Raw genomic sequence first — 22,713 nt, forward strand, 5'->3', positions numbered from 1 at the left:
AAACACTAATAGGTTGTCTTTGTTTATACAACTGACTACATATGCAAATCTGTTATTCTTCTTTTGATATGAGGTGAATTAACTTTGCTACTGTAAGGATTCTGATACTTTCCTGATCAGAAAATTCATTAACATAAAAAAACCCAAAACCTTCCTTAGTACTTGGCAATGACAAAGTCTTCAGTAATACTACTTCTTAAGAACCTGGCTATAGACTTCAAGGTGGAGATCTGCCATTTACAGTTTAGAAAGTTCTGATTTAGGCAAAACTTTGACAAGTCACAGAAAAAGCAATTCAATTCACTATGTCTTAACAGGACAAGCTGGTATTTGGTTTTTGGTGTGGGGTCTCCGTGAAATTTTGCCGCTTGTTTCTTTTGGAATACAAAAACTCTGCACTCAAAAGTGAAACTGAATTTTAAGCCAAAGTAAAATGTCTGAATCAGATTCCCTAGAATAAGGTTTTTTAAAAAATTTAAATAAGTCACCACACTATAGTGGGTAAAACCATTTTTATTAACTGACCAAAGCATATCATTTTGTTTTCTGATTTGAGGTAAAATCATTAAACACAGTTCACAAGAAAATACAACGACTATTTAACCACAATTACAAGAGTTTGAAATCTCACTAGCTGTTCATATAATACTTTTACAAATTCACACAACTGTATAGTCTACTTAAGCTTAGTGTTAACCAAAAGAGCAATATCAAAGACCTAGACACTTGACTACTACTTTTGCAGTGGGTATAGTTTTATAACAACAGAATAACTGTTACGTTATGAATATACTTTACTTTAAAATCCACTTGGTTAGTGACTGTACTGTTTCCTCGTGGTTCAGGCGTGCGCATGAAGGCTCTTAGGAGAGCAAACACCTGTTCCTATTCTGTATGTCCCTCCCTCATTTCAAATGAGAATAACCAACTGAGGAAAATAACCAAATAACCATTGCCCCACCATGAACATGGGGCTTGGGAAGACAGTCCTACAATCTTCACCATATATTTAGCTTTTTAGGCCAGCCAGCTGTTTTTTTTCAAAGCTTTCTTTTGAATGTTCAGATCCTATTTTAATCCTAACTATAGACTACTGTGTTTGTGAAGGTGGCTGAGTGTCTATGTGAGGGCAAGGACAACAATGCAGTCCAGAAACACAGAAAATATGCTTTTTTGCAGCTGAGCTCTGTTTTGAGATTTCATTACTGGACAGTGCTTTAATCAATACCAAAGTCTTTGGAACACTGCAGATTTGCTTTAGAGGTAGATAAAACAGAAATCATGCAGTTAAGTCAATTGAGAAAAAAAAAAAGGGATTTGTTATCTTTAGAGAACATCATGACTAAAAGTTGATCCTTTGTTCTTGGTGCACATTTAAGATTTTTTGGGAAATACCCAAGTCTTCCTTGTCTCTCAGGAAAAACACATTTAAATTCATCCTGTACTAACTACAGATAGAAGAAAAACAGTATTAACATGTGTATTACAGCACTGCAGTTCACTTTCTGGATTTGTGACACACAAACACATCATGCATTCTAAGACAGAAGTTAATTTTATTAGTGTCACTAGTGATGTTAATTAAAAAACTTACAGCAAGTGCTCAAAATTTTTCTAAATATTGTAATCACTACGTTTTAAAGACAGAGTGGACTGTTACAAATGATTTTGCAAAATACAAAAATAGATATACTTCCACTGAATGCTTTAATCATTTTTCCGAGCACTCTCATCTTTTGGTTCTTCCTCATCTGAGTACACAGTGGGCTCCTCCCCCTCCTTCAGCAGTTTGCCCACGTGATGATACTTGACTGGAGGTAGAGAAGAAAACACAAATGGTCATTCTCATTCTTTCTAAAACATCATTACCACATTTCAATTTAAAGCATTTATTAGAGGCCTACAATATACTCAGCAATGTGTTGGGCTTCTTGAAGGATACAAAGGTGGTTTATACCACTGTCCTTGCTAACGGGGAATTCGTTTTATTCAGAAGATAGACATATAAAACAGGTGGCAATGTCTGGCAATGAGTGTGCAAGGTAATGTCAAAATGAATTGTTTGTGTGTAGGGAATGTTTAGAAGAACAAGGGCAAGTTATGAGTTCATCAGAAGGGTTACAGAATACTTCATGGAAGGAGGATATATTTTGGAAAAAATGTATACAAGGATTTAGGGAGGGAGTTCCAGAAAATGAAAACATCATGTACAAATGCATACAGGTGAGACAATGTATCTGGGAAGCAGTAAAGAGACCAAGTTGGCAGGAGTAGTTAACATTTAGAAGTTAGTAGGAGATAAGATTGGCTAAGTAGTGTGGGGAAATATTATGAAAGATCTGAAAAGCCAGCCTGAGGAGACTGGACTTATAGGTGGCAAAGGGCACTGAAGGTTTACAAGCGAAGGAATGACACAGTAAAATAGTGTTTTAACAACAATATTATCAATGTGGTGCATAGGGCAGATTTCAGTAAGGAGAGACTGGGGACAGGGCGATCCGGAGGCTAGCGTGCAGATCCAGATGCAAAGGAACCAGAGGCAGGAGTAGGCTGGTGTCCAGGGGAATGGAAAAGGACAGAATGAGAAGTACTTTGAAAGAAAACTGGAAGCATGAATTAAGTGAAAATTGGAGTTCCCATGGACCAAAATGGAAACTCTGTGGAGGGAGCCATTCTGGAGGCTCACATGACAGGACATCTACAACATGGAATGGACAAGTGAAGTCAGGATTGGCAAGAAAAAAAAAGGTTTCCCTGAAAATCTTTCAGAAAGAGAGTTCAATCCAATTGTGGGGATAGAAGCCATACTGTAGGGAGGAAGAAGGTATAGAGAGGAAATGAAGCAGTGGTTAGGAGCAAAAACTTGTAAGAAGTTTGACAGTGAAAGGAAGGAATAACAGTCTCATAGATGAAGAGGACAGCAGGAGACAGAATGTTTTTCCCATCACAGAGAAAAACCTACAGGTGGTTAAAGGAAGTGGTAAAGGAGCCAGGAGATGACTGGAGGTGTTGGAGAAAACAGATGTAAGGGTGAAAACCAGAATGCAAAAGACTTGAGAAGAGATGGCATCAGCAAACCACCACATCACTGTAGCCACACTAATGCAGGGTCGATCATCTGAATGTCCGCAGCCAAGAGTCTCCTCTTCCTGAATATGAGTAGGAATTAGAGGAGTAACCAACCTGTCTAACAAGGTAACTAAAGCTGCTTTTGTGTGAAATAACTGTTGGGAACAATTGGAACTGTGGGAGACAAATAAAAGCTGGGTGGCACCTGGGAAACCTGCCTTAAGGGGAATCCACACCAGCTTTGAGTATAGCTGAGGTGTCACAACAGTATCTGGGGCTAGCCTTAAAGTGGGAAAAAAAAAATCACACTTTTTCTCCCATTGATGAAGGCAAGCCCTAGAAAATAGAGCTCTGTAAGTTACACACTACAATTCATTGGTTTCACATAGAAAACTAATTACAAAGGCATCCTTATGATGCCAAAAATTAGGGACTCTATTAGGTAACTGAACTATGTTTTCCAAAGTATAAAGACTTGCCTCTACACTTGGAAGTTATATGTAGCCTGCTTGAGACCCAAACTCAGAGGCAGAGACACATCTGGCTAATTATTAATCCAGAACTCTCTCTGAAGTCAGCATTATTTTCAAAGAAAATGGTTGGATAGAGCCGAGAGAACATGTAATATTTAACTGATTATAGAGAACACACATAGAAAACTACATTTTAAATGGAAGATCTTCAAATAATGCTCATGGTCTTTATATACTGTTTCATAAAAGCAGGGAAAGACTCATTCAAATTCTCGGCAGTGAAATATTGCTAGAGTGATAATTAAACAGTTAGATTTGACAGAAGCCAATTCCTGAATTCTCAAAATCTGAACTTAACCCCTCATTCCTACTTCTCCCTAAAGACCTCAGCCCATAGCATAAGCCAGAAACAAGCATCTCCTTTTACTTTCTTTTTAAAAATGCAGACACCATTGTTCCTGGGCACATTATAAGCATCATTTGTAGATGAGGCCTATAGTTAGGCTCAATTAGATTCAAAGAGAAGCTGTTTCACAGAATACAAGTCTCCCATTCTTCAACAGAGATGTGGGCTGCTTTTAAACGGCAAGCTCTACAAGAGAGGGCTTATGAAAATCCCTTTCTGTAGCCAAGATGGCCACTGTCCTTTCCCTGACACACCAAGCACCAAATCCTCATTTGGAATCTGTGCAAATCTCTCAAAAATTTTAAAATCAAAACCAGAAACCCAAGTTTCCATAGAGAACTGGCTAAAAATTGGTATGTAATCATAGTAAGTGACTCAGCACTGCTACAATTACTTCAAGCCATGAACTTGATCCGTCCAAGATTAAGGAGCCTATCAAAATGCACCCAAGTTTCAGGCTGCTTAGTAATAACTATTGTCCTGCCACGAATCCCCATTACTGGTAGAAATTTGACCCAGGCACAATTTTAAAAATGCTTACAAGTGAACTGAGACTCCCAGTCACTCAGAGTCTCCTGCTGGGCAGCAGTGAGGTCAGAAAGGTCATCATACTCATCCTTCAGTGCTTCCTTATCCAGGCAAAATGTGGCAAGGCCCCTGGATGCATCTCTTCCAGCAAAGACCCCGTACGGCCCCTCTTCAAAAACAAAACCAAAGATCAATTCTTTATTAGACAGTCAATTGCTCTGTGATTTACACACAGAAAATGGCTTCCCTATTCATCAACATAGCCCCATTTTTGAATATCAAATTCTATTCGGAAACCATAGTAATGCCGATATTCTGAACATTACGTAGGAGACGTAGAAAGCCCTGTTGCCATTTAACTTTTAAATAACTAAAAGTAAATCAAACTGCTATACATTTGCATCAGTCTCCTGTGGTTTCCAAATAGCTAGTAAAAAAGGCATACGTGGTTAGTGATCTCTTGGGGTAGTGGTAGTAGGGAATCATACAAGATAATACTGAGTCCATGGGTTAGAATTCAACTTTAGAACATTGAACTGGGAGCCTGACGGTTCTAGGCACTTAGGGCTACACCAGTGAGAGTTATGGTTTCTTAAGACAATAAGCACTGATGTGTACATGGAAACACATTTCCTTATAAATATATTCTGATATGTCTTAATGAAACAAAGATATCTTACAGCGATCTTTAGTTCCAAGGCTCAATTAAACATTAACTCATGGCATCTGCAGGAGAACCATTTTATAACAGTATCAGTGGTTAAAAAATCTATCCACATTACATAACCTTCACTGTCAATAAATAAGAGATAACACAGAGATCAGTCTTCATTATCTGTTTTTGGTGGGCTTGAGACGACTGTGAAAATACTAAAATTTTCATGGAAAAGAGACTGAATCAATACTGCAAAACAACTCTATAAAATGTGATTATCTGTGATATTACACTGAACTTTTGTCTAAGAGAGCAGAGAATCATTCTGTGGGTACAAAAAGTGGATATTTAGAATTATTTAAAAATTGCACAACTAAATGAAGAGAATCCAGTGTGGGTACAAAAAGTGGATATTCAGAATTATTTAAATATTGCACAACTAAATGAAGAGAATCCAGTGTACTTTAAACAATGTGTTGTTTCCCCCAAGGCAGATTGAATAGCAGCCCTGACATTAAAATGTTTGTAGGTAACCACCATGCCAAGTATGAGAATAGATCAAGTTTCAACATGGCCTGGTCACCTGAAACCACAATACGCTCAGAAATTTTTTACAAATTTTATGACTTTTAAATGCAATTAAAATTCCAAAGAAAAATGCTTATTTTTAATCATCATTACATGCTGCCACATCCACTAAAGGTAAAAAAAAATGCCCACATTTTTCATAAATGTACACCTCTAGTGGAAATGGCAGCACCTAGTGCTTGAGAATCGGCAAATGTAATGGTTTGAACCTCACTCGCCATTTCAGAAATTATGGTCATTGGCTTGGTAGAGTGAGTCTTTACCAAGCAAACCTCGTAGAATATTTAAACAAGGTCTAGTGGGAACATTAAAAGTCTTTAAAAAATACATATTCAATGCAATGTATATTCACTAGAATGTAAGCTCTATAGGCAGAGATTTGTGTCTGTTTTGCTCACTGCTATATTCCCACATCTACAACAGTGCCTTGCACAGAGTTAACAGGCACTAGAATGACTAATTTTTAGGAATCTTTTACAACATGAAGCATCACTTTCTACCATGATGTCACGTAGTCATGGGCTCACTGAATGACAGTGCAAGATAGAGACACAGGTCTCACAATAGGCCATCTTTATCACTTTTCAGAGGGAAAACTAAGGCTCAGAGAGAACAATACTTTGCGCAAGGTCACACAGCTAGTCATGACCCAATCAGGACTAGAACGCAGGTTGCCTGACTCCCAGTTTTGTGCTCTATGCGCAGGCTGACATCCTCTCAATGACTCTGCAAACTACAGTCATGATGATGCCTCATGCACATGTTTTCACTCCTTTAATATTGAGCTCAATATTAACAGGTATTTTACATGATTATTTTTATTGATAAAGCATCTATGTGTGCTACTCTAAGGGACAAATAATGTGTGTGGTTTTCAAATGATTTTGACAGTTACATGCCCACAGAAAGCAGGTATTCTAAAATATCCGCAGGCCCGGTGCAGTGGCTCATGCCTGTAATCCCAGCACTTGGGAAGTGGAGGTGGAAGGACTGCTTGAGCCCAGGAGTTCAAGACCAGCCTGGGCAACACAGGAGCGAGACCCTGTCTCTGAAAAACGAATAAAATGTCTGCAAGAAAAAACTGAGTTCCTTAACCTTAGCACATCTGATTTTGATCAGTTGGACTGGGAGATTAAAATGAACGCCTGAGTCTGACCTGTGTCCCGCCTTCTGTACTTTTCCCTCTCTCAGGCCAGTGTGGAATGAGCACCGTCCATGTGGACACCCTCTAAGCTCCCTGTGTTTAGAGGAGTCCATATTGGAGGAGCGAAAACCTCTTCTTCCTCATCTCCAAGTATTCTATAAAGCAGGACTTCGCAAGCCTGGCTGCTTTTCAAATTCGCCTGGGAAGCATGTTAAAATACAGACTCCCCGACCACCTGAGACTCATTTGCAGCTCTGGCGATTAGGCTGGGAATCTGTAATTTTCCTCAGATGCATCAGGTGATTCTGATACGCAACCAGGTTTGCAAAAACCTCGACTCTAAGGAACCCATCAGGTCTGCCTCCTCCAACAGCTCAGCAGTGCAGCAGTCATCCATTCTTCATTTCCCTCTGGTTGGCTTTTTCTGATATCCCCCCACCCAGCAGTCTTCAGAGCGCTACTCCTTTTGTTTCTTGGTATCCTCCCACTTCTCCCTCCCTCCATTTTAATTTTTTTTTCGGCTTCTAATCCTTTCTCACCTGCTATAGACTAAATACCACATTACCTTAAAAGCTTGCCACGTTACCATTGTCCACCACATTCAGCCTTTATTCCTCCCTCAAACAGCCCCCTTCCTCCTTGTTCACCTTCCAGCCTTTCCCCATCTGCCACACACAGCACAAGCGCACACATACCAAACACATGCCACACACATACCTGACGCATGACCCATTTCAAGCGCGCATGCACACACCACACACACACACACACCCGATAAATCACATACACTAAACGCGCACACACCGCGCATGCACACACCGCGAGTGCACACACACATCACTATCCACCGGGCACAATGCTTTTACCTGCTGCTAATCCCGTCTCGGCGTTTTCTCCCATAGCCTCACATTTCAAAGCTACTCCCGGCGTCATTGGCCTTCCCCTCTTCTCTAGGTCTGGACCTTTTCTCTCTTTCGCCCTCCCCCATGCCTCCCTCGGAACACCCTCATTTCCTTCCTAGAACCCGACACTACCCCCTCCTCCTTCCAGGAATCCCCAAGCCCAGGTCTTTCGAAAACTCCCTCAACAGCCTGGGCTTTGATGTGTCCCCCCGCAACGCCTTCGAGCTTCGTGGTCCCACCCATCCCCGGCTTAAGCGCCTCAGCCTTCCTTCTCTAACACCCTTCCAGCGCTGTCAGCGCGGGCCAGGGATCCGCGTCCCCGACTGGCTCGCAGCCCCTCTAGAGCGCCTCTTGTCCCCTGCCCGCCTACCCTAGCTCGCCGCCATTCCTCCCTGCACTCAGGGTCGCCCCGCTCCCGCCTCGCCTCTCTCCCGCCCAGCCCCGTGCCGGGGGCCCCCTTCTTTTGTCTCCGAGCCCCCCTCGCCGGCCGCGTACCGGGCCCGTAGAATTTGCGGCCTTTGGTCACGTCGAACACCTTGCCGTTGATGGCCATGAGTATGCGCGGGTCCTGGATGCCGTCGAAGCGCCGCAGCTCGGCGGGGGTGAAGTCGCGCCGCTTGAGGCGGGGCAGAGGGGGCGGCTCGTCGTCGTCGCTGTCGCCGCTGGCCGCCGGCTGGTCCCCGCGCACGATCTTGTAGAGCAGGAAGATGCAGAGGCCAAGCAGCAGCAGGTTGAGAGGCGACGTGAAAATCTCGTGCAGCAGCCCGCCGCTCTCCAGCTCGCTCGGGTCGGCGCCAGTCGCCACCGCATCCTCGGCAGCCATGATCTCTGGAGTAAAGGTTGGGCCGCGCTAGGCAGGGCTCCGGAACTCGCCGCTTTCTCCTCCCTCTGAGCGAGCGAGTGGCGCGCGGGGTTCGGCGGCCAAAGACTAGCCGGGGAGGAGGCGGGGCAGGAGGGGCGGAGCCTCCGAGCCCCGCCTACCCCGAGGCCACCTAAGCGCCCCGCCCTGCTCGGTCCGGTTAGGCAGCCCTCAGGCCCCCCACAAAGCCTCTGGAGTCCGGCGCCGCGCCCCCGCGGCCGCGCAGTGCCCCCCTCAGTTCTACCTGGGAGGCCCCAGCCCAGCCTCACGCCATCCTCGCGCCATCCTATAGCTGAGCGCGACGCACGCGCTTCCCTCCTCTGCGCCCCTGTTTTGCTCCTCGCAGACCGACCCGCTGGGAGAGCCTCGGCATTGCCGGGCTCTGTGCGAGCGCCCCTCCACCACCTGATGCGCGCCAGACACCGACTCCCTTTCTCTTGCTGCAGGCTTTTCCCTGCCTCCCGTTCCGAAGCCCCTCATCTTCCCCCGGCAGTTCCCGGGCCCTCCAAGCTGTCTTAGGAGACAGGAAACTCGTTCTTCGAACTCCATTTTCTGTGTTAGAGCCCTACACGACTCATTTTCACCTTGGGAACCCCCATTCGCTCTCCTTGATGGCCCTTCCCCAATTCTCCCCCAGATGCTGTAGGACCGACACCGCCGGGATTGCTAAAGTCAGTGCACAACTCTCCCTATTATCTGGGGAAACGAATCGGATCGCCCAGTTAACTTTGAATTTTTTCTCCGAAAAACCCTTTTGCAATTACTGATTTGCTCAGTCACCAGGCATTAACAAGCAACGTTCTCTTGTTGCTCTTTTTTCCCCCTCAGAATAATGTGAAGGTTTCTTTGTTTGGCAGCGTTCTTCCATTTGGAGTCTTTCAGGCTACCCTTGGCAGTCACAATAACCCTGAGCTGGAGCCCAGACAAAGGCGGGAGTTTGGAAGGATCCTAGGCCTGGTCCCTTCCTTTCCTAGGTATTTCATCCGGCCTTTGATGTGCTAACAGACTGCACAGAAGCAGGCCTCCACGGAGGAAGGGGTTGCCTCGTCCTAATCTGGCCCTTTTTCTGGTGGCAGGGGGAGGGGAGCAGAAGAAAGGATAGAGAGGGAAACAAATAATTAAAACCAAGCTGTGCACGCATCTGCAGCCCAGAGCAGTACTTTTCCACCAAGCGTTCTGTTGGCTTGCACATAATTTACTCCTCCCAACACGCAAGAGACTTGAGTAAAGATTGGCTTCCTACCTCAGAATTCTAAAAATTTCTGGCAAAAACTGCTTCCATCCCTGCCCCCCACATCTTCTTAAATCATTATAAAGTGTAATGAGCCAAACAATCTTTGTATCTATCGGGCCCACGCATTTTTCTCAGAGCTAAATTTGGGATTAGCTGAACCGGCCCCTCCAGATCTTTTGTCAAAACTCTTCAATTTAATCATGGGGAAACAGGCTCAAACTGAGGGCACTTGGCTATAGTTAGAATCTATCTCTTTTAACATGTATGACCAAGAAAATTTAGAAAGCTAATAAACTTACGAAAAATATTTTCATTTGCAACTAATATGACAAAGGGTTAATATTTCTTTGAGAGCTCATTTGGATTGATAAAATGTATAAGATTCTAGTCAATAAATGGGAAAAAATAGGAACAGGTAGTTCACAAAAGAGAGCACGCCAGTGGTGAATAAGCATATGAAACATGTTCAGTCTCATTAGTAACAAAAAGAAAAGCATGGAGATGCCACTATCACCTACTACTTTTCTACAGGAAAGATAAAAGGGAAAAAAAGGATAACACAGTATTGGCAAGAGAGTGGTGAAACTCTCATACGCTGTTGGGTATAACCTTTCATTATCCATAAAAATATTTTCTATGCATTAATCCCACTTCTAGAAATCTGTTCTTTGACCTAGTAATTCCATTTTTAGGAATCCATCCCAAGGAGACAGAAATGCAGACAAATATTTCATTACTAAGATGCTCAGCAGAGATTCATTTTTAATACAGAAAAACTGGAAACAACCTAAATGTCCGACTTCAAATAAAATGACTAATTAATGCACTTGAATTGTGACAAAACCATTAAAAGGCCATTCAAATATCATCATTGTGGAGTCCTAATTAGGGAAAGGGAATCAGGCTGGTGGGAGCATGAAATAGCAAAAAGAAAAAAGCAAATAAGCTACAAATCTCCCTTTCTTCATGATCCAAAATGCAGCCCTCCTGCGCAAATAACTCACAGTCTTCCCGTGCCCAGCTATCGCCAGACACCTGTAAGTTAGCTCATTGCAACCTTGGCATTATCAATATTACACAAAGACCTCTTCAACAGACAGCATAAACACCATCCTATAAAATTTCCAGCAAGCCTTCATCTCCTGGCAGTTGGCTCCTCTCTTGCAGGCTGCCCTTTGTCTCTCTGGCAACATATATTTTCCTACTTTCTCTAATAAATCTACCTTCTTTTAACTAAAGCTGTCTTGATAAATTCTGTTACCCCTGTGCCACCGGCCCAGTCATCTCTCCCCCACAACAATCATGACATGGCAAAATGCTTGTGTTTTAATCTTGAGGGAAAAACAGGATACAACACTATACGCAGTATGAATTCAACTATGTCAAAACATTCATAAAAGGAAGTGTGGAAGGAAACATGCTAAAATGTTAACTGTTGTGATTGTTGGTTTCTTCTTTATACCTTTCTACATCATCCACAATGGGCGCATGTCACTTTTAACCTCAGGGGGAAAAAATGGTTTATTATTTATTTTCTGAAAAAAATGTAGAATGATAATACATGTTCACTATAACAAACTTAAACAATACGTGAGCGTATAAAGTAAAAAATGAAACTCCTTTCTCCCTCTCCCAGTTCCCCAAACAGTACTTAAATCAGGCCCATACATTAGCCGTTTGGCTTATATTCTTGCAGATATGCAACACACACACACACACACACACACACACACACACACACACACACACACGTTTTGTTTTATAAAACTGGGGGAAATTTTATATAATAAAAGTTTTATCTTTTTTTTCCCCAATAAAGAGAGACACAGAGTAAAAAACAAAACAAAAACCAAGCCGTTAGCTCCCCACCCAGATAAAGCCTGCTGGAATGTTTTTTTCAAAGTAATATTTGTCTAAAGTTAGAAACTTCAAACTATGGGAAGACACAGAAGACAACTGTAGTCCCTCTCCTCACTCTTGATTCTCTTTCCTCAAAGGTAACCACTATTAAATCTGGGGAAAGTGTTTTCATGGAGGGATGGCGACGATTTATTATTCTCATTTATCATAGTCCCGTGTCTCTTCTGCTACACCTCTGTGTCCCCTTGGAGGATAATGGATTAAAGGAAGTCCTGCTTCACATGGAGGGTAGAAAACTTGTGCAACTTAAGACCTCAAGAAGTGATACAGTTTAAAAATATAAATGCTTGCAAACCAGATTTGATGTTCAATAAAGTGGGCTATTAGCTAACACTGCGATGTAGAGATTGTTGAAGAAAAGCATCCCATCATTCAGGCTCATGTCAGAATCAATGCTGAGTGGAATGGTCTCCTCCAGGGTGGCAGTTCTCAAGTTATCTGGAAATAAGCAAGAGTGCTCCTGAATAAAAAGCCCCCTTCAGAACATGAGGGTTGCCTTAATATGCTCTTTGGCTCCAAATCAGTTCCTAAAGCTGATGTACTTGACCCAAGGACTACTTGTTTCCCAAGATACATGTTAAGTCTTTTAGTGTTTTCAAACTTTCTGTCTCCTTTTAATTATTTTCAAAGGTTTTAAAGAGCTTTTAAAGAAAAATAGAACAATTGGCTGATTAGCTAGAAAATGTTTGGGAAATAATTCAGCCTTACTAGGAAGCAAATAAATCCAAAGGAACATAATAACAACGCACCATTTCTCATCATTCAAATGACTGGAGTGTTCTTTTTTCTCTTTTGTTTCTTGGAGCTTTTTAAGAATGGTAATACTTGGTGTTGGCAAGCACAGAGCAAAACAAGCACTCTGACACAATTGGCAAGAGTAAAATTGCTAGAATGCAAGATTCATTTTGTTCACCAATATATTTCAAGCCCCGACACCATGTCTGGCACATAGTAGGCACGCAATAAATATTTGTTGAACTTAATTATGTTGTAAAAGGGTTTAGGCTTTCTAGAAAGCCCTTTGGCAATATGCATTAAAAGCCTCAAACTATTCCTAGTCTGTGGCCAAGAAATCTAACTTCCAGGAATTTCCCCTAAAGAAGTGTTCAGAGACGTGAACATAGATTTGTGTAGAAGAACCACAAAGCATGATACATGATAGCAAAATCTGGAAACAGCCTAAGTATCCAAAGATGCTCCCCATCTCACTCAGAGTAAAAGCCCAAGTCCTTACAGCACCTACAAGGCCCTACAGGATCTGCAGTACTCTACCCACCCTTACCTTTAAGACATTAGGATCTCACCACTTTCTTCCCTGGTCACTCTACTCCAGCCACAGTGGCCTCTTTGCTGCCCTTTAAACAAGCAGCCATATTTCCAATTCAGGGCCTCTGTACTTGTCATTCCATTTGTCTGGAATGCCCTTCCCTAGACATTCTCATGGGTCATTCCCTCACTGCTTTCAAATCTCACAACACCTTCTTCCTACTCCTCATCCTCCTTCCCTGCTTCATTTCCCTCATTGCATTTATTGCTTCCTAATATACAGTATCTTTTCTCATTTTTTAAATCTCTTCCAACTTGAACATAAGGTACACAAGAACAGAGGCTTTTGTCTATATTCTTCACTGTTATATTCCTTGTGCTTAGAATAGTGCCTGGCATGTAGTAGGTGCTCAATAAGTATCTGTGGACCTGAGTTTGAGTATGGAAACCCATTATGTTAAATTCTCATGCACAGAAAAAAAAATCTGAAGGAAACGCACCTAAAAGTTAAGAGTTATCTCTGGGTTGTGAGATTATAGGTAATTTTAGGTAATTTTTGCTATCTTCTTTATCCAGTGAATATAAACTCCTTTTATTATTGTGACAAGCAATAAAAAGTTAAAAAATTTAAAGACTAGAAAACAAAATCCTACAGTTGCCAACTATGTCTTGAGTGATAGTGTATGGATCCACATTCCCAATTTCAGAGACTGGAGACTTCGTGCTGAGATTTTAAAGAGACCCCAAAGGAACCTGCCCATCTGCATCCACTCAGCCAACCTTGATTGAGCTCTAGCTCTATGCTAAACTCTGTGGTGAGCCTATGGATGCAAAGTACTTTCCCTCAAAGAAGGAGCTCACAGTCTAGCAAGGGGAGACAGATGGTCAAAAGGTTACAGATGCTACGGTTGAGGTCTCCACATGGTAAGGGGGAGGTTGGCAAGGGATGGTGGGAGGTGTGATCTAGGAAGGTTTCATACAGGAAATGACACTGAGCTGAGTCTTAAAAATGTTCATGGCACCAGTTAGGCCTATCAGTAAAAAAAAAAAAAAAAAAAGAGAAAAAGAAAAAAATTTCACCAAGTGGACAAGGAAGGGGATAAATTTTCTGAGGAACCAGTAGTTCTCAAACTTTAGTGAAGATCAGCATAATCTGGAGAAGGGGAGGGCACTTATTGAAATGTCCACTCCTAGGACCAGCCACCAAAGATTCTAATCTAGTAGGTCCAAGGGAAAGCCTGAGAATCTTTAGTAATAGCTGACACTGTTTGAGCACTTATTACTTGCCAGGCAATGTTCTAAGCCCTTTTGTGGATTAACTCGAGTACTCTTCCTAAAACACTGTGAGGCAGTTGGTTATATTATCCCATTTCACGGCTGAGGAAACAGGTACAGAAAAGTTAAGGAACTTGTCCACTGTCACACAGCTAGTAAGTGGAATGTCAGAATTCAAATACAGTCAGTCTGGTTCCAACCTTGGCTGTTTACCATTAAGCTATTTGACCTGCATTCTAACATGTGAACAAGCACCCCAGGTGATTCCAATCCAGGTCAGAAACACTGGGATAGAAGAAACAATCTGGGGCCGGGTGCGGTGGCTCACGCCTGTAATCCCAGTGCTTTGGGAGTCTGAGGTTGGTGGACTGCTTGAGCCCAGGAGTTTGAGAACAGCCTGGGCAACATTATGAGACCCTGTCTCTACAAAAAAAAAAAAAAAAAAAAAAAAAAAAAAATGCAAAAATGTAGTCGGTTGTGGTGGTACATGCCTGTAGTCCCAGCTATGTGGGAGGATCACCTGATCCCAGGAGGTCAAGGCTGCAGTGAGCCATGATCATGCCACTGCACTCCAGCCTGGGCAACAGAGCAAGACCCTGTCTCAAAAAAAAAAAAATTCTGAACAAAGGTACAGAGGTGCAAAACACCATGTCCCATTCTAGGAAAACCCTCTAATGACCCCCCATTGTCAGTGAAATCAAGTCCAGAGTCTTTGGCATGGTTTACCCAACTGTGGTGTGATACCTACCCAGATTTCACCTCCCACCCCCATTTCAGGACCCACGCACTCATTCTCCCAGGTCCCCAACTGCTGAAAGTGTTGGTGACTGACAGCTTGCAACGAAATCCTCTTCCTGAGATTGCACTGGGCTAACGAGAGCTTTCTAGCCCAAAGTCACAGATCCTTCTTAGTGCAGCCTGCAGGTAATGAATGGCCAATACAGGGATATAAAGGCCTGTCTCCCTTTCTCCATCTAAGGAAAACTCTGAAGAGTCATACCAGGCTCAGAACTCCCTGTGGGATTGATGGAAGCTGCATTGTGACTGCACTGAAGCTCAGCTTCTCCCTCCGCCCTATCCTACTCCCTTGTCTTATATTTCAGGTGTCGATTCCAAGAGCACTCTTCAGTCAATTTTCTACATGGCAAACTCCATCACAGAGTCTCTTTCCCAGGCAACCCAGCCTTCCATGATCTGGCCTCAGATTACTTGTCCAGCTTTATCTCTTTATCTCTTTCTACTTTCTCCTTACCCTCAACACTCCAACCATAATGAAACTAGGAATGATGTGGCCAATGTCGCAGCTAATGTGAGTGCTATGAACATTTTACATGTGATTCCATTTGTCTAGAATGCTCTTCCCCAGATGTTCTCATGGGTCATTCCCCTTCCTGCTTCAAATCTCGTTTATCTTACAAGCGAGGTTCTATTATCATCCTCTTTTCATAGATGAGAAAAACCAATACATAGATAGGTTAAGCTACTTGTCCAAAGTCACACAATTAGTAAGAGGCAGTGCTGGGATTTAAACCCAGCAGTCTGGCCCCAGAGCCCATGCTTTACATGAGATCATTTTGCTTTTTCGAAGTGTCGTGCTCATAGGAACATGGAGGTTGCAATTGGAGAGGTGGAGACTGGAGCAGGGACACCAGCCTTACCGCAGGAGAAAATGAAGACTTAAATCAGTGTTGGGATAGTGAGGACACAAATGCAAGGATACATGTGATAAATGTTAAGGAGTTGGATGGGACAGGACTTTGGATTCCTCCTCTATTTCTCCCATTCCTTCTACATCTGACTTATGCCCCCAATTTTTGTATGGGTGGATGGCATATCATTCATCAAAAGAAGATATATAGCAGGAGGAGCAAACTTGCAAAAAGGACATTGTATGCAAATGGGGGTTGTGTTTTAAAGTGTGGTTCATAAACCAGCAGCTTCGGCATCCCCTGGGAGCTTGTTGGAAATGCACGATCTTGGGCAGTATGCCAGACGTACTGAATCAGAATCTCCATTTTAACAAGTCCTCCAGATGATTCACATGCACATTAATGTTTGAAAAGCACGGGCATAAGGAACATTCTGATGGTGCTATCCAGTAATATGTCCAATCGGGTATTTGGGTTCGGGGCTCAGGATGGAGGTCTGGACTGGAGGGGTAAAGACAGGAGGTATCAGACTATGGGTGGTAGCTGAAACCACTGGCATTGAATTAGATCCCAAGGAGAATATAGGGCAGAGGTCTCTCTCTCTTCAAGGCTCATTGCACAATGTTCTAAGCCAAGGTTGAAAATTGTTAGCCTTGGTGACTACAGCTGGCTCGAACACATGTTTATTTGACCCTCACATTATTTTAATTTTTAAAATATTAGATGTAAGCACTTAACCAATAGATTTTTACATAAAACCTGCATTTCTGACATAAAAATCTTCTCTTAAAAAATGAGAAGATCACTTTGGGAGGCCAAGGTGGGCAGATCACTTGAGGCCAGGAGTTCGAAACCAGCCTGGCCAACATCGTGAAACCCTGTCTTTACTAAAAATACAAAAATTAACTGGGTGTAGCACGAGAATCACTTAAACCCAGGAGGCGGAGGTGGCAGTGAGCTGCGGTTGCGCCACTGCACTCCAGCCCCAGCCTGGGCGACACAGCAAGACTTTGTCTCCAAAAAAAAAAAAAAAAAAAAGAGAGAGAGAGAGATCTGACATTATATCTCTGATTAGCAGCTGCCTCCTTTAGCAGGTACACCTAAAGAAGCCCCATTTCTCCCTGCTGTATCCCCAATGCTGAGAACAAGTATCAACTGTCTTTTATCACATTTACTCTGTTTTTGTTAAAGCAGAATTAAGTGGATAATCAAAATTTCTTTGTACCTATGACTCTATCAAAAGTGGAAAATGAAAGAGAACAGGGTTACTATTTCAAAATAAAAACAGGGCAAGAACACATTTCTTTGTGATTTCTGGCATATACTACATTGCCACACATCAACCAGACTTGCATTACTTACTCATATTACTGGCCTGGCATTTATAGGCAGGTTGCAGAGAGAAAAAGAGGGCCAAGATAGAGTCTTGGGGAAGATTAACATTGTAGGAATAAGTAGAGGAAGAGAAACCCACCAAGGAGATTGAGAATAAAAACCACAAGTGGTAGGAAAATGGCAGAATAGTGTGGTCCAATAGAAGCAAAGGGAGGAGACAGGGTTTCCAGGAGGGAGAGGTTTACAGTGCCAAGGGCTGTAAATGGATCAAGAAAGATGAAAACTAAGGTGTAAGTTGGACTAGACAGTTAGGAAGTCCTGGGTTACCTATGCCAGACTCTTTATTGTGGCATGAGAATGGTGAAAGTCTGGTTCCAGTGGCCTAGGGAGTGAGTGGAACATGAGGATTGAGGAGATCTATCTCTCAAAAAAGAACTTTGAGAAGCTTGACTAAGGCAAAGGAGGTAGGGAAAAGAGAGAATTGGATTCCTTGGTTTGATTTTTGTTGTTCTGAAAACTGTCATAGACTTCAGTTGCAGCAAGGTAGGTAGTAATGCTTAGAGGTTGAAAGTACAGGACAGAGTAGGTACTTTTTTTTTTTTTTTTTGAGATGGAGTTTTGCTCTTGTTGCCCAGGCTGGAGTGCAGTGGTGTGATCTCAGCTCACTGCAACCTCTGTCTCCTGGGTTCAAGCGATTCTTATGCCTCAGCCTCCGGAGTAGCTGGGATTACAGGTGCCCAGCACCACTCCTGGCTAATTTTTGCAAATTCTTTAGTAGAGATGGGATTCCGCCATATTGGCCAGGCTGGTCTTGAACTCTTGACCTCAAGCGATCCACCCACCTTGGCCTCCCAAAGTGCAGGGATTACAGGCGTGAGCCACCTCGCTCTGCCCAGAGTGGGTATTAATCAACCCTGTGGCATGGAATGAGACAAGAGAGGATGAAATCGAAAGAACAGGTGGAAGGATCATAGCTTCTCCTTTAAGAGGAGAGGGAGAGGGAATTCAAACCTGACAGTTTCAATGTTTTCCATGAAGTAGGAGGCAAGGTCAACTGTGAGGGGAACAGAATGGGGAGAGAGGGGAAACAGCAAGGGCTTGAGTATTGGCCAAGGCTAATATTTTTACCATTCCCTCCATAGGGGCTTTTGGAAACAGGAAGAAACAGGAGAAATACAGGCATTATGTTGCCTAGGAAACACAGTGGTTTGCTAAAGCAATAGTATGTTCTTTCGAATCTTATTAACCCTTTCGTATCCATTGTAACCTCAAAGAGAGCTAACTGGTGAATAGGGATGGAAGTAGAGAGAATTTTGCTCCATAGAACACACAGTGGACATCTTCTTTAGCCTGAGGAAAATATGAGGGTATGAGTAGCCCTGGGACAGGAGACTTAAATAAAATAGGAGAGACCATTAAAGAAGTGGCAGGCAGTAAGGTGTCAAAGACATTCCCCTATTTCCTTGTGCTGGTATGTGACCCACACCACACACACACACACACACACACACACACACACACACTCCATCCCTTTGCATGTATACAGGCATGATCCCACTTTCCCACCAATCAGAAATATCTAGAGTTAATACGTGGGAATTATCCTTTCCTTGTTTTTTTTTTTTTTTTGTGTGGTAAGATAATCTAATTGAAAATGAATTGTCTTCTGTTTTTTCTGCTATATAAGTTCATCGCTAAACAAAATTTATCTTTCTCTCTCTTACTCTTGCCACAGAGGATGGCCAGGGCTTTGTGACAAGGAGATCTGAGCTTTACATATGCCAGGAAGAAAGTAGAGAGGACCTTGTTTCCAAAAAGTCTCTAGGTTATTGAGAGCTTTGAGCTGAACCGAGAGTTCGGTTCAAAGGTCTCTGAGGGTGGGGAGGAGTGGAGTGTGGATCAGCTACATGCCCCAGCCTAGGCACATATTGTGGTTGGGAGGCAGTGTCCCAGAGTGTCCAGGATCCATGTCCTGGTCCGCACACCCGCACCCATGACTCCCCAGGAGGGTGTAAATTCTATTGAGGAAGTCTTTCCCTCCAGACTCAGTTGTCCTCCCCAAGCTGATGCTGGTCCATCATTTTTAGTGACTTTAACATCAATGTGGATGACCCATCCCACACCATGACCTTCCACTTCCTTGACTTTCTTCACCTCCAACACTTTTTCCTCTACTCCACATTAGCCACCCTCTCTTGGTCATACACTAGACCTTTTCAAAAGGCCAGCTCTGATTAAACCCAGCTGTTCCCCCATTTCCTAACTGCACATAAACAACTGAACATCGTAGTAGAAAGCACAGTACTATACTTGCTGGTCTTCCTTGAAAAAAAACTTTGGAAAAGAATCAAAACTGTTTTATTCACAGATGACATGATCATCTATGTAGAAAATCCAACAAATTCGACAAATAAGCTACTAGAACGAATGAGTAAGTTAGCAAGGCTAAAGGATACAAGATTGACATATAAATACCAATTTTATTTCTATATTCTAAATATTCAATAGCAACGAACAATCAGAAATCAAAATGAAGAAAGAGACAATAACATCCACAACAACGTTAAAACATCCACAACAACATATTAAACATGAAATAATTTGGGACAAAAATTATATGATTCTCTCTATGTAAATGCCCAGAAAATACAATCTAACATATAGTGACAGAAAGCAGGTCAGTGGCTACCAGGGGATAATGAATGAGGAAGAGCCCACCTCTCTATTCTTGCTTTCAGCTGATGATATTGCATTTCATTTCTTTAAGAAAATAGAAACAATTAGATGTAAACTATCATCTCCCTGCCACCAAACCCACCAAACCCTACCTGCAGCTGTATTCTCTGTATTCCTTCTCGGTACTGTGCAGAGAGTGTCTTTACTCCCATCAAGGGCCTTCCCCTTGAACTCTGCATCTATTTGCCTAATTCTCAAAACCCTGGCTCCCATAGTTTATCTTCTTCTCTCCTTGATCGTACTTATGAGCAGATAAACATGCTTCAGTGTTTCTTCTCTTTTAAGACACCTTCCCCCGGGCCAGGCGCCGTGGCTCATGCCTGTAATCCCCGCACTTTGGGAGGCCAAGACAGGCAGATCACTTGAGGTCAGGAATTTGAGACCAGCCTGGCCAACATGGTGAAAGCCTGTTCTCTACTAAAAATACAAAAATTAGCTGGGTGTGGTGGCACATGCCTGTAATCCCAGCTACTTGGGAGGCTGAGGCAGGAGGATTGCTTGAGCCTGGTAGGTGGAGGTTGTAGTGAAGCAAGAGTGTACCACTGCACTACAGCCTGGGCGATGGGAGAGAAACCCTGTTTCAAAAAAAACATAACAAAACAAAAACAAACAAACAAAAAAACCAAAACCAAAACCAAAAACCTTTCCCTAACCCCAAATCTTCCTAGTAGCTACTCCCCTGCATTTTCTGTTCCCTGTGTATCCAAACTTCTACAAAGGGTCGTCTATATGTATCATCTCCACATCCTTCCTCCCATTCTCTCTTCCACTTACTCTACTGGGCTTTTGTCTGCATCACTCCTTCAATGCCATTCTTATTTATGTTCTGATTCCATGGACATTTTTGTAACTTTATCTTTGGACTCTGTCTCTCAAAGTACGCTCAGAGCACTTTGTACACAGAGTACAACATTTGATGGAGTTGATCACTACACCCTGAAATACTTTCCTTACTTAGTTCCTGAGATACATCCCACATCCTTTGATGGTTTTTCTCCTTTCTTATTCACTACTCATTCTCAGCTGCCCATACCATTTACACCTCCTTTGCCAGACTTTTAAATGTTGGAGTGCCCCAGATACGTCCTGGGCCAGCATCTGTTCTCATTCTCTGCTCAGGTGATTTCATTCAGTCCTAACGTTTTTCATATACTTAAGACTCACATATTTAAACTTTATATGAAAGACAAAAGGAAGGAGAAAAAAGCATAAAATAAACTTTTTACCCTGGTCTTACCCCTGGACTCCAGATCCTGTATACATTAGGCATACTTGACATCAATAGGTATCAGAATATTTACATGTCCTAAATATAACTTTTAATTTCATCCTTGTATTAGACGCTGTACAGTGGTGAGAAACAGAAACTGCTTAGTTATTTAGAGGAGAAAAGGATGGGACACAGGGAATTAAGAGCTTACAAAAATCAGTGAAAGGGTTGGAAGAACAGGCTATAGCCTCGGGCTGTAGGAATGACTACCAGGACTCTATCACTAAACAGGCCCATTGGGGTACTGTGACCTCTGCCCTCAGACAGAAAAGTGGGTCATCAGGAAGCCTCCGCTAGGATGATTGGCTTCAAGAATAGAGCAACGCCCAGGACCTCCCCGCCCGGGTCCTGCTCCAGAGCCCGGCCTCGCCCTTGAGCTGCAGCCGGGCCTGGCGCCTGCTGCGCCCGCTTGCGCCCAGGCCTCGCGCCACTTCCTGCGGCTGTGAGCGCACCTCGGCTGCACGCCCGACATCTGGGCGCTGCACCACTGGAGCGTCTGGCTCACCCCTTTCTCGCGTGGCGCAACTCGCCTCTTCGAAGCTTCCTTCTTCCTATGCTGCCTGCGCGAGCCGCTGCCAGTCTACCCCGACTTGGCGGAGGTGGTGGGCTGTCACTGGTCATTGCCATCAAAGGCAACTGAAAGTTTCTTATCAAAAGAAATTTGGCTGGCACCCCCACAGTTCTACGAAATGAGAAGACTTGAAAACTTTGCCTCTCTGATTTGCACAAATTTTGTTTGGATCTGGCATTAGAAGGACTGAAAAGGTGGCTGTCGATCACCTTGTTAACTGCTGATGGGATGCTCTAGCTTTTACCAGTGATGAGCTATACTTAGAAGATTCAGACTTTTTAGAAAATCTTTTCTCTGCTGAAAAAAAGACTGAAGAAATCATGAAGGAAGGCAAGCAATTTCACTGGATAGTAATAATACAATCGCCAGCTTTACGATACTCACGTGACTGTTCAAAGTGCAAACACGTTTATCCTAAGAGCTCTGTAGTAAGAGTTATTTGTAGGTTGCTCATGCTTGTTTGTAAACTGGCCTACTTGAAGTCCTCGTGAATAACAAGGGTTGAATTTAAACTTGCTTGAAACTTAAGGAAGTGTGTGCCTATAAAAGTTATACGGCCGGGCGCGGTGGCTCACGCCTGTAATCCTAGCACTTTGGGAGGCCGAGGCGGGTGGATCACTTGAAGTCAAGAGTTTCAGACCACCCTGGCCAACATGGTGAAACCCCATCTCTACTAAAAATACAGAAATAAGTGGGGCGTCGTGGCGCACGCCTGTAATCCCAGCTACTTGGGAGGCCGAGGCAGGAGAATCACTTGAATCCGCGAGACTGAGGTTGCAGTGAGCCGAGATTGCACCACTGCACTCCAGCCTGGGCGACAGAGGGAGATTCCA

At 43.1% G+C, this 22,713-nt stretch overlaps 1 protein-coding gene and 1 pseudogene across 1 annotated transcript; one reads left to right on the forward strand and one right to left on the reverse strand.

Moving 5' to 3' along the window:
* Window positions 1-495: 495 nt before the first annotated feature.
* LOC105468387 (progesterone receptor membrane component 1) lies at window positions 496-8,683 on the reverse strand. Its single transcript, XM_011718506.2, has 3 exons — window positions 8,261-8,683; window positions 4,490-4,645; window positions 496-1,811 (listed from the first exon to the last, which is right to left on the reverse strand). The coding sequence occupies exons 1-3, from the start codon at window positions 8,586-8,588 to the stop codon at window positions 1,708-1,710; spliced, it is 588 nt and encodes a 195-aa protein (XP_011716808.1). The 5' UTR covers window positions 8,589-8,683; the 3' UTR covers window positions 496-1,707.
* LOC105468551 (acyl-coenzyme A diphosphatase NUDT19-like) lies at window positions 8,587-22,371 on the forward strand (annotated as a pseudogene).
* The last annotated feature ends 342 nt before the right edge of the window (window positions 22,372-22,713 follow it).

The sequence above is a fragment of the Macaca nemestrina genome, chromosome X (genome assembly GCF_043159975.1).
Source record: "Macaca nemestrina isolate mMacNem1 chromosome X, mMacNem.hap1, whole genome shotgun sequence".
Taxonomy (NCBI): Eukaryota; Metazoa; Chordata; class Mammalia; order Primates; family Cercopithecidae; genus Macaca; species Macaca nemestrina.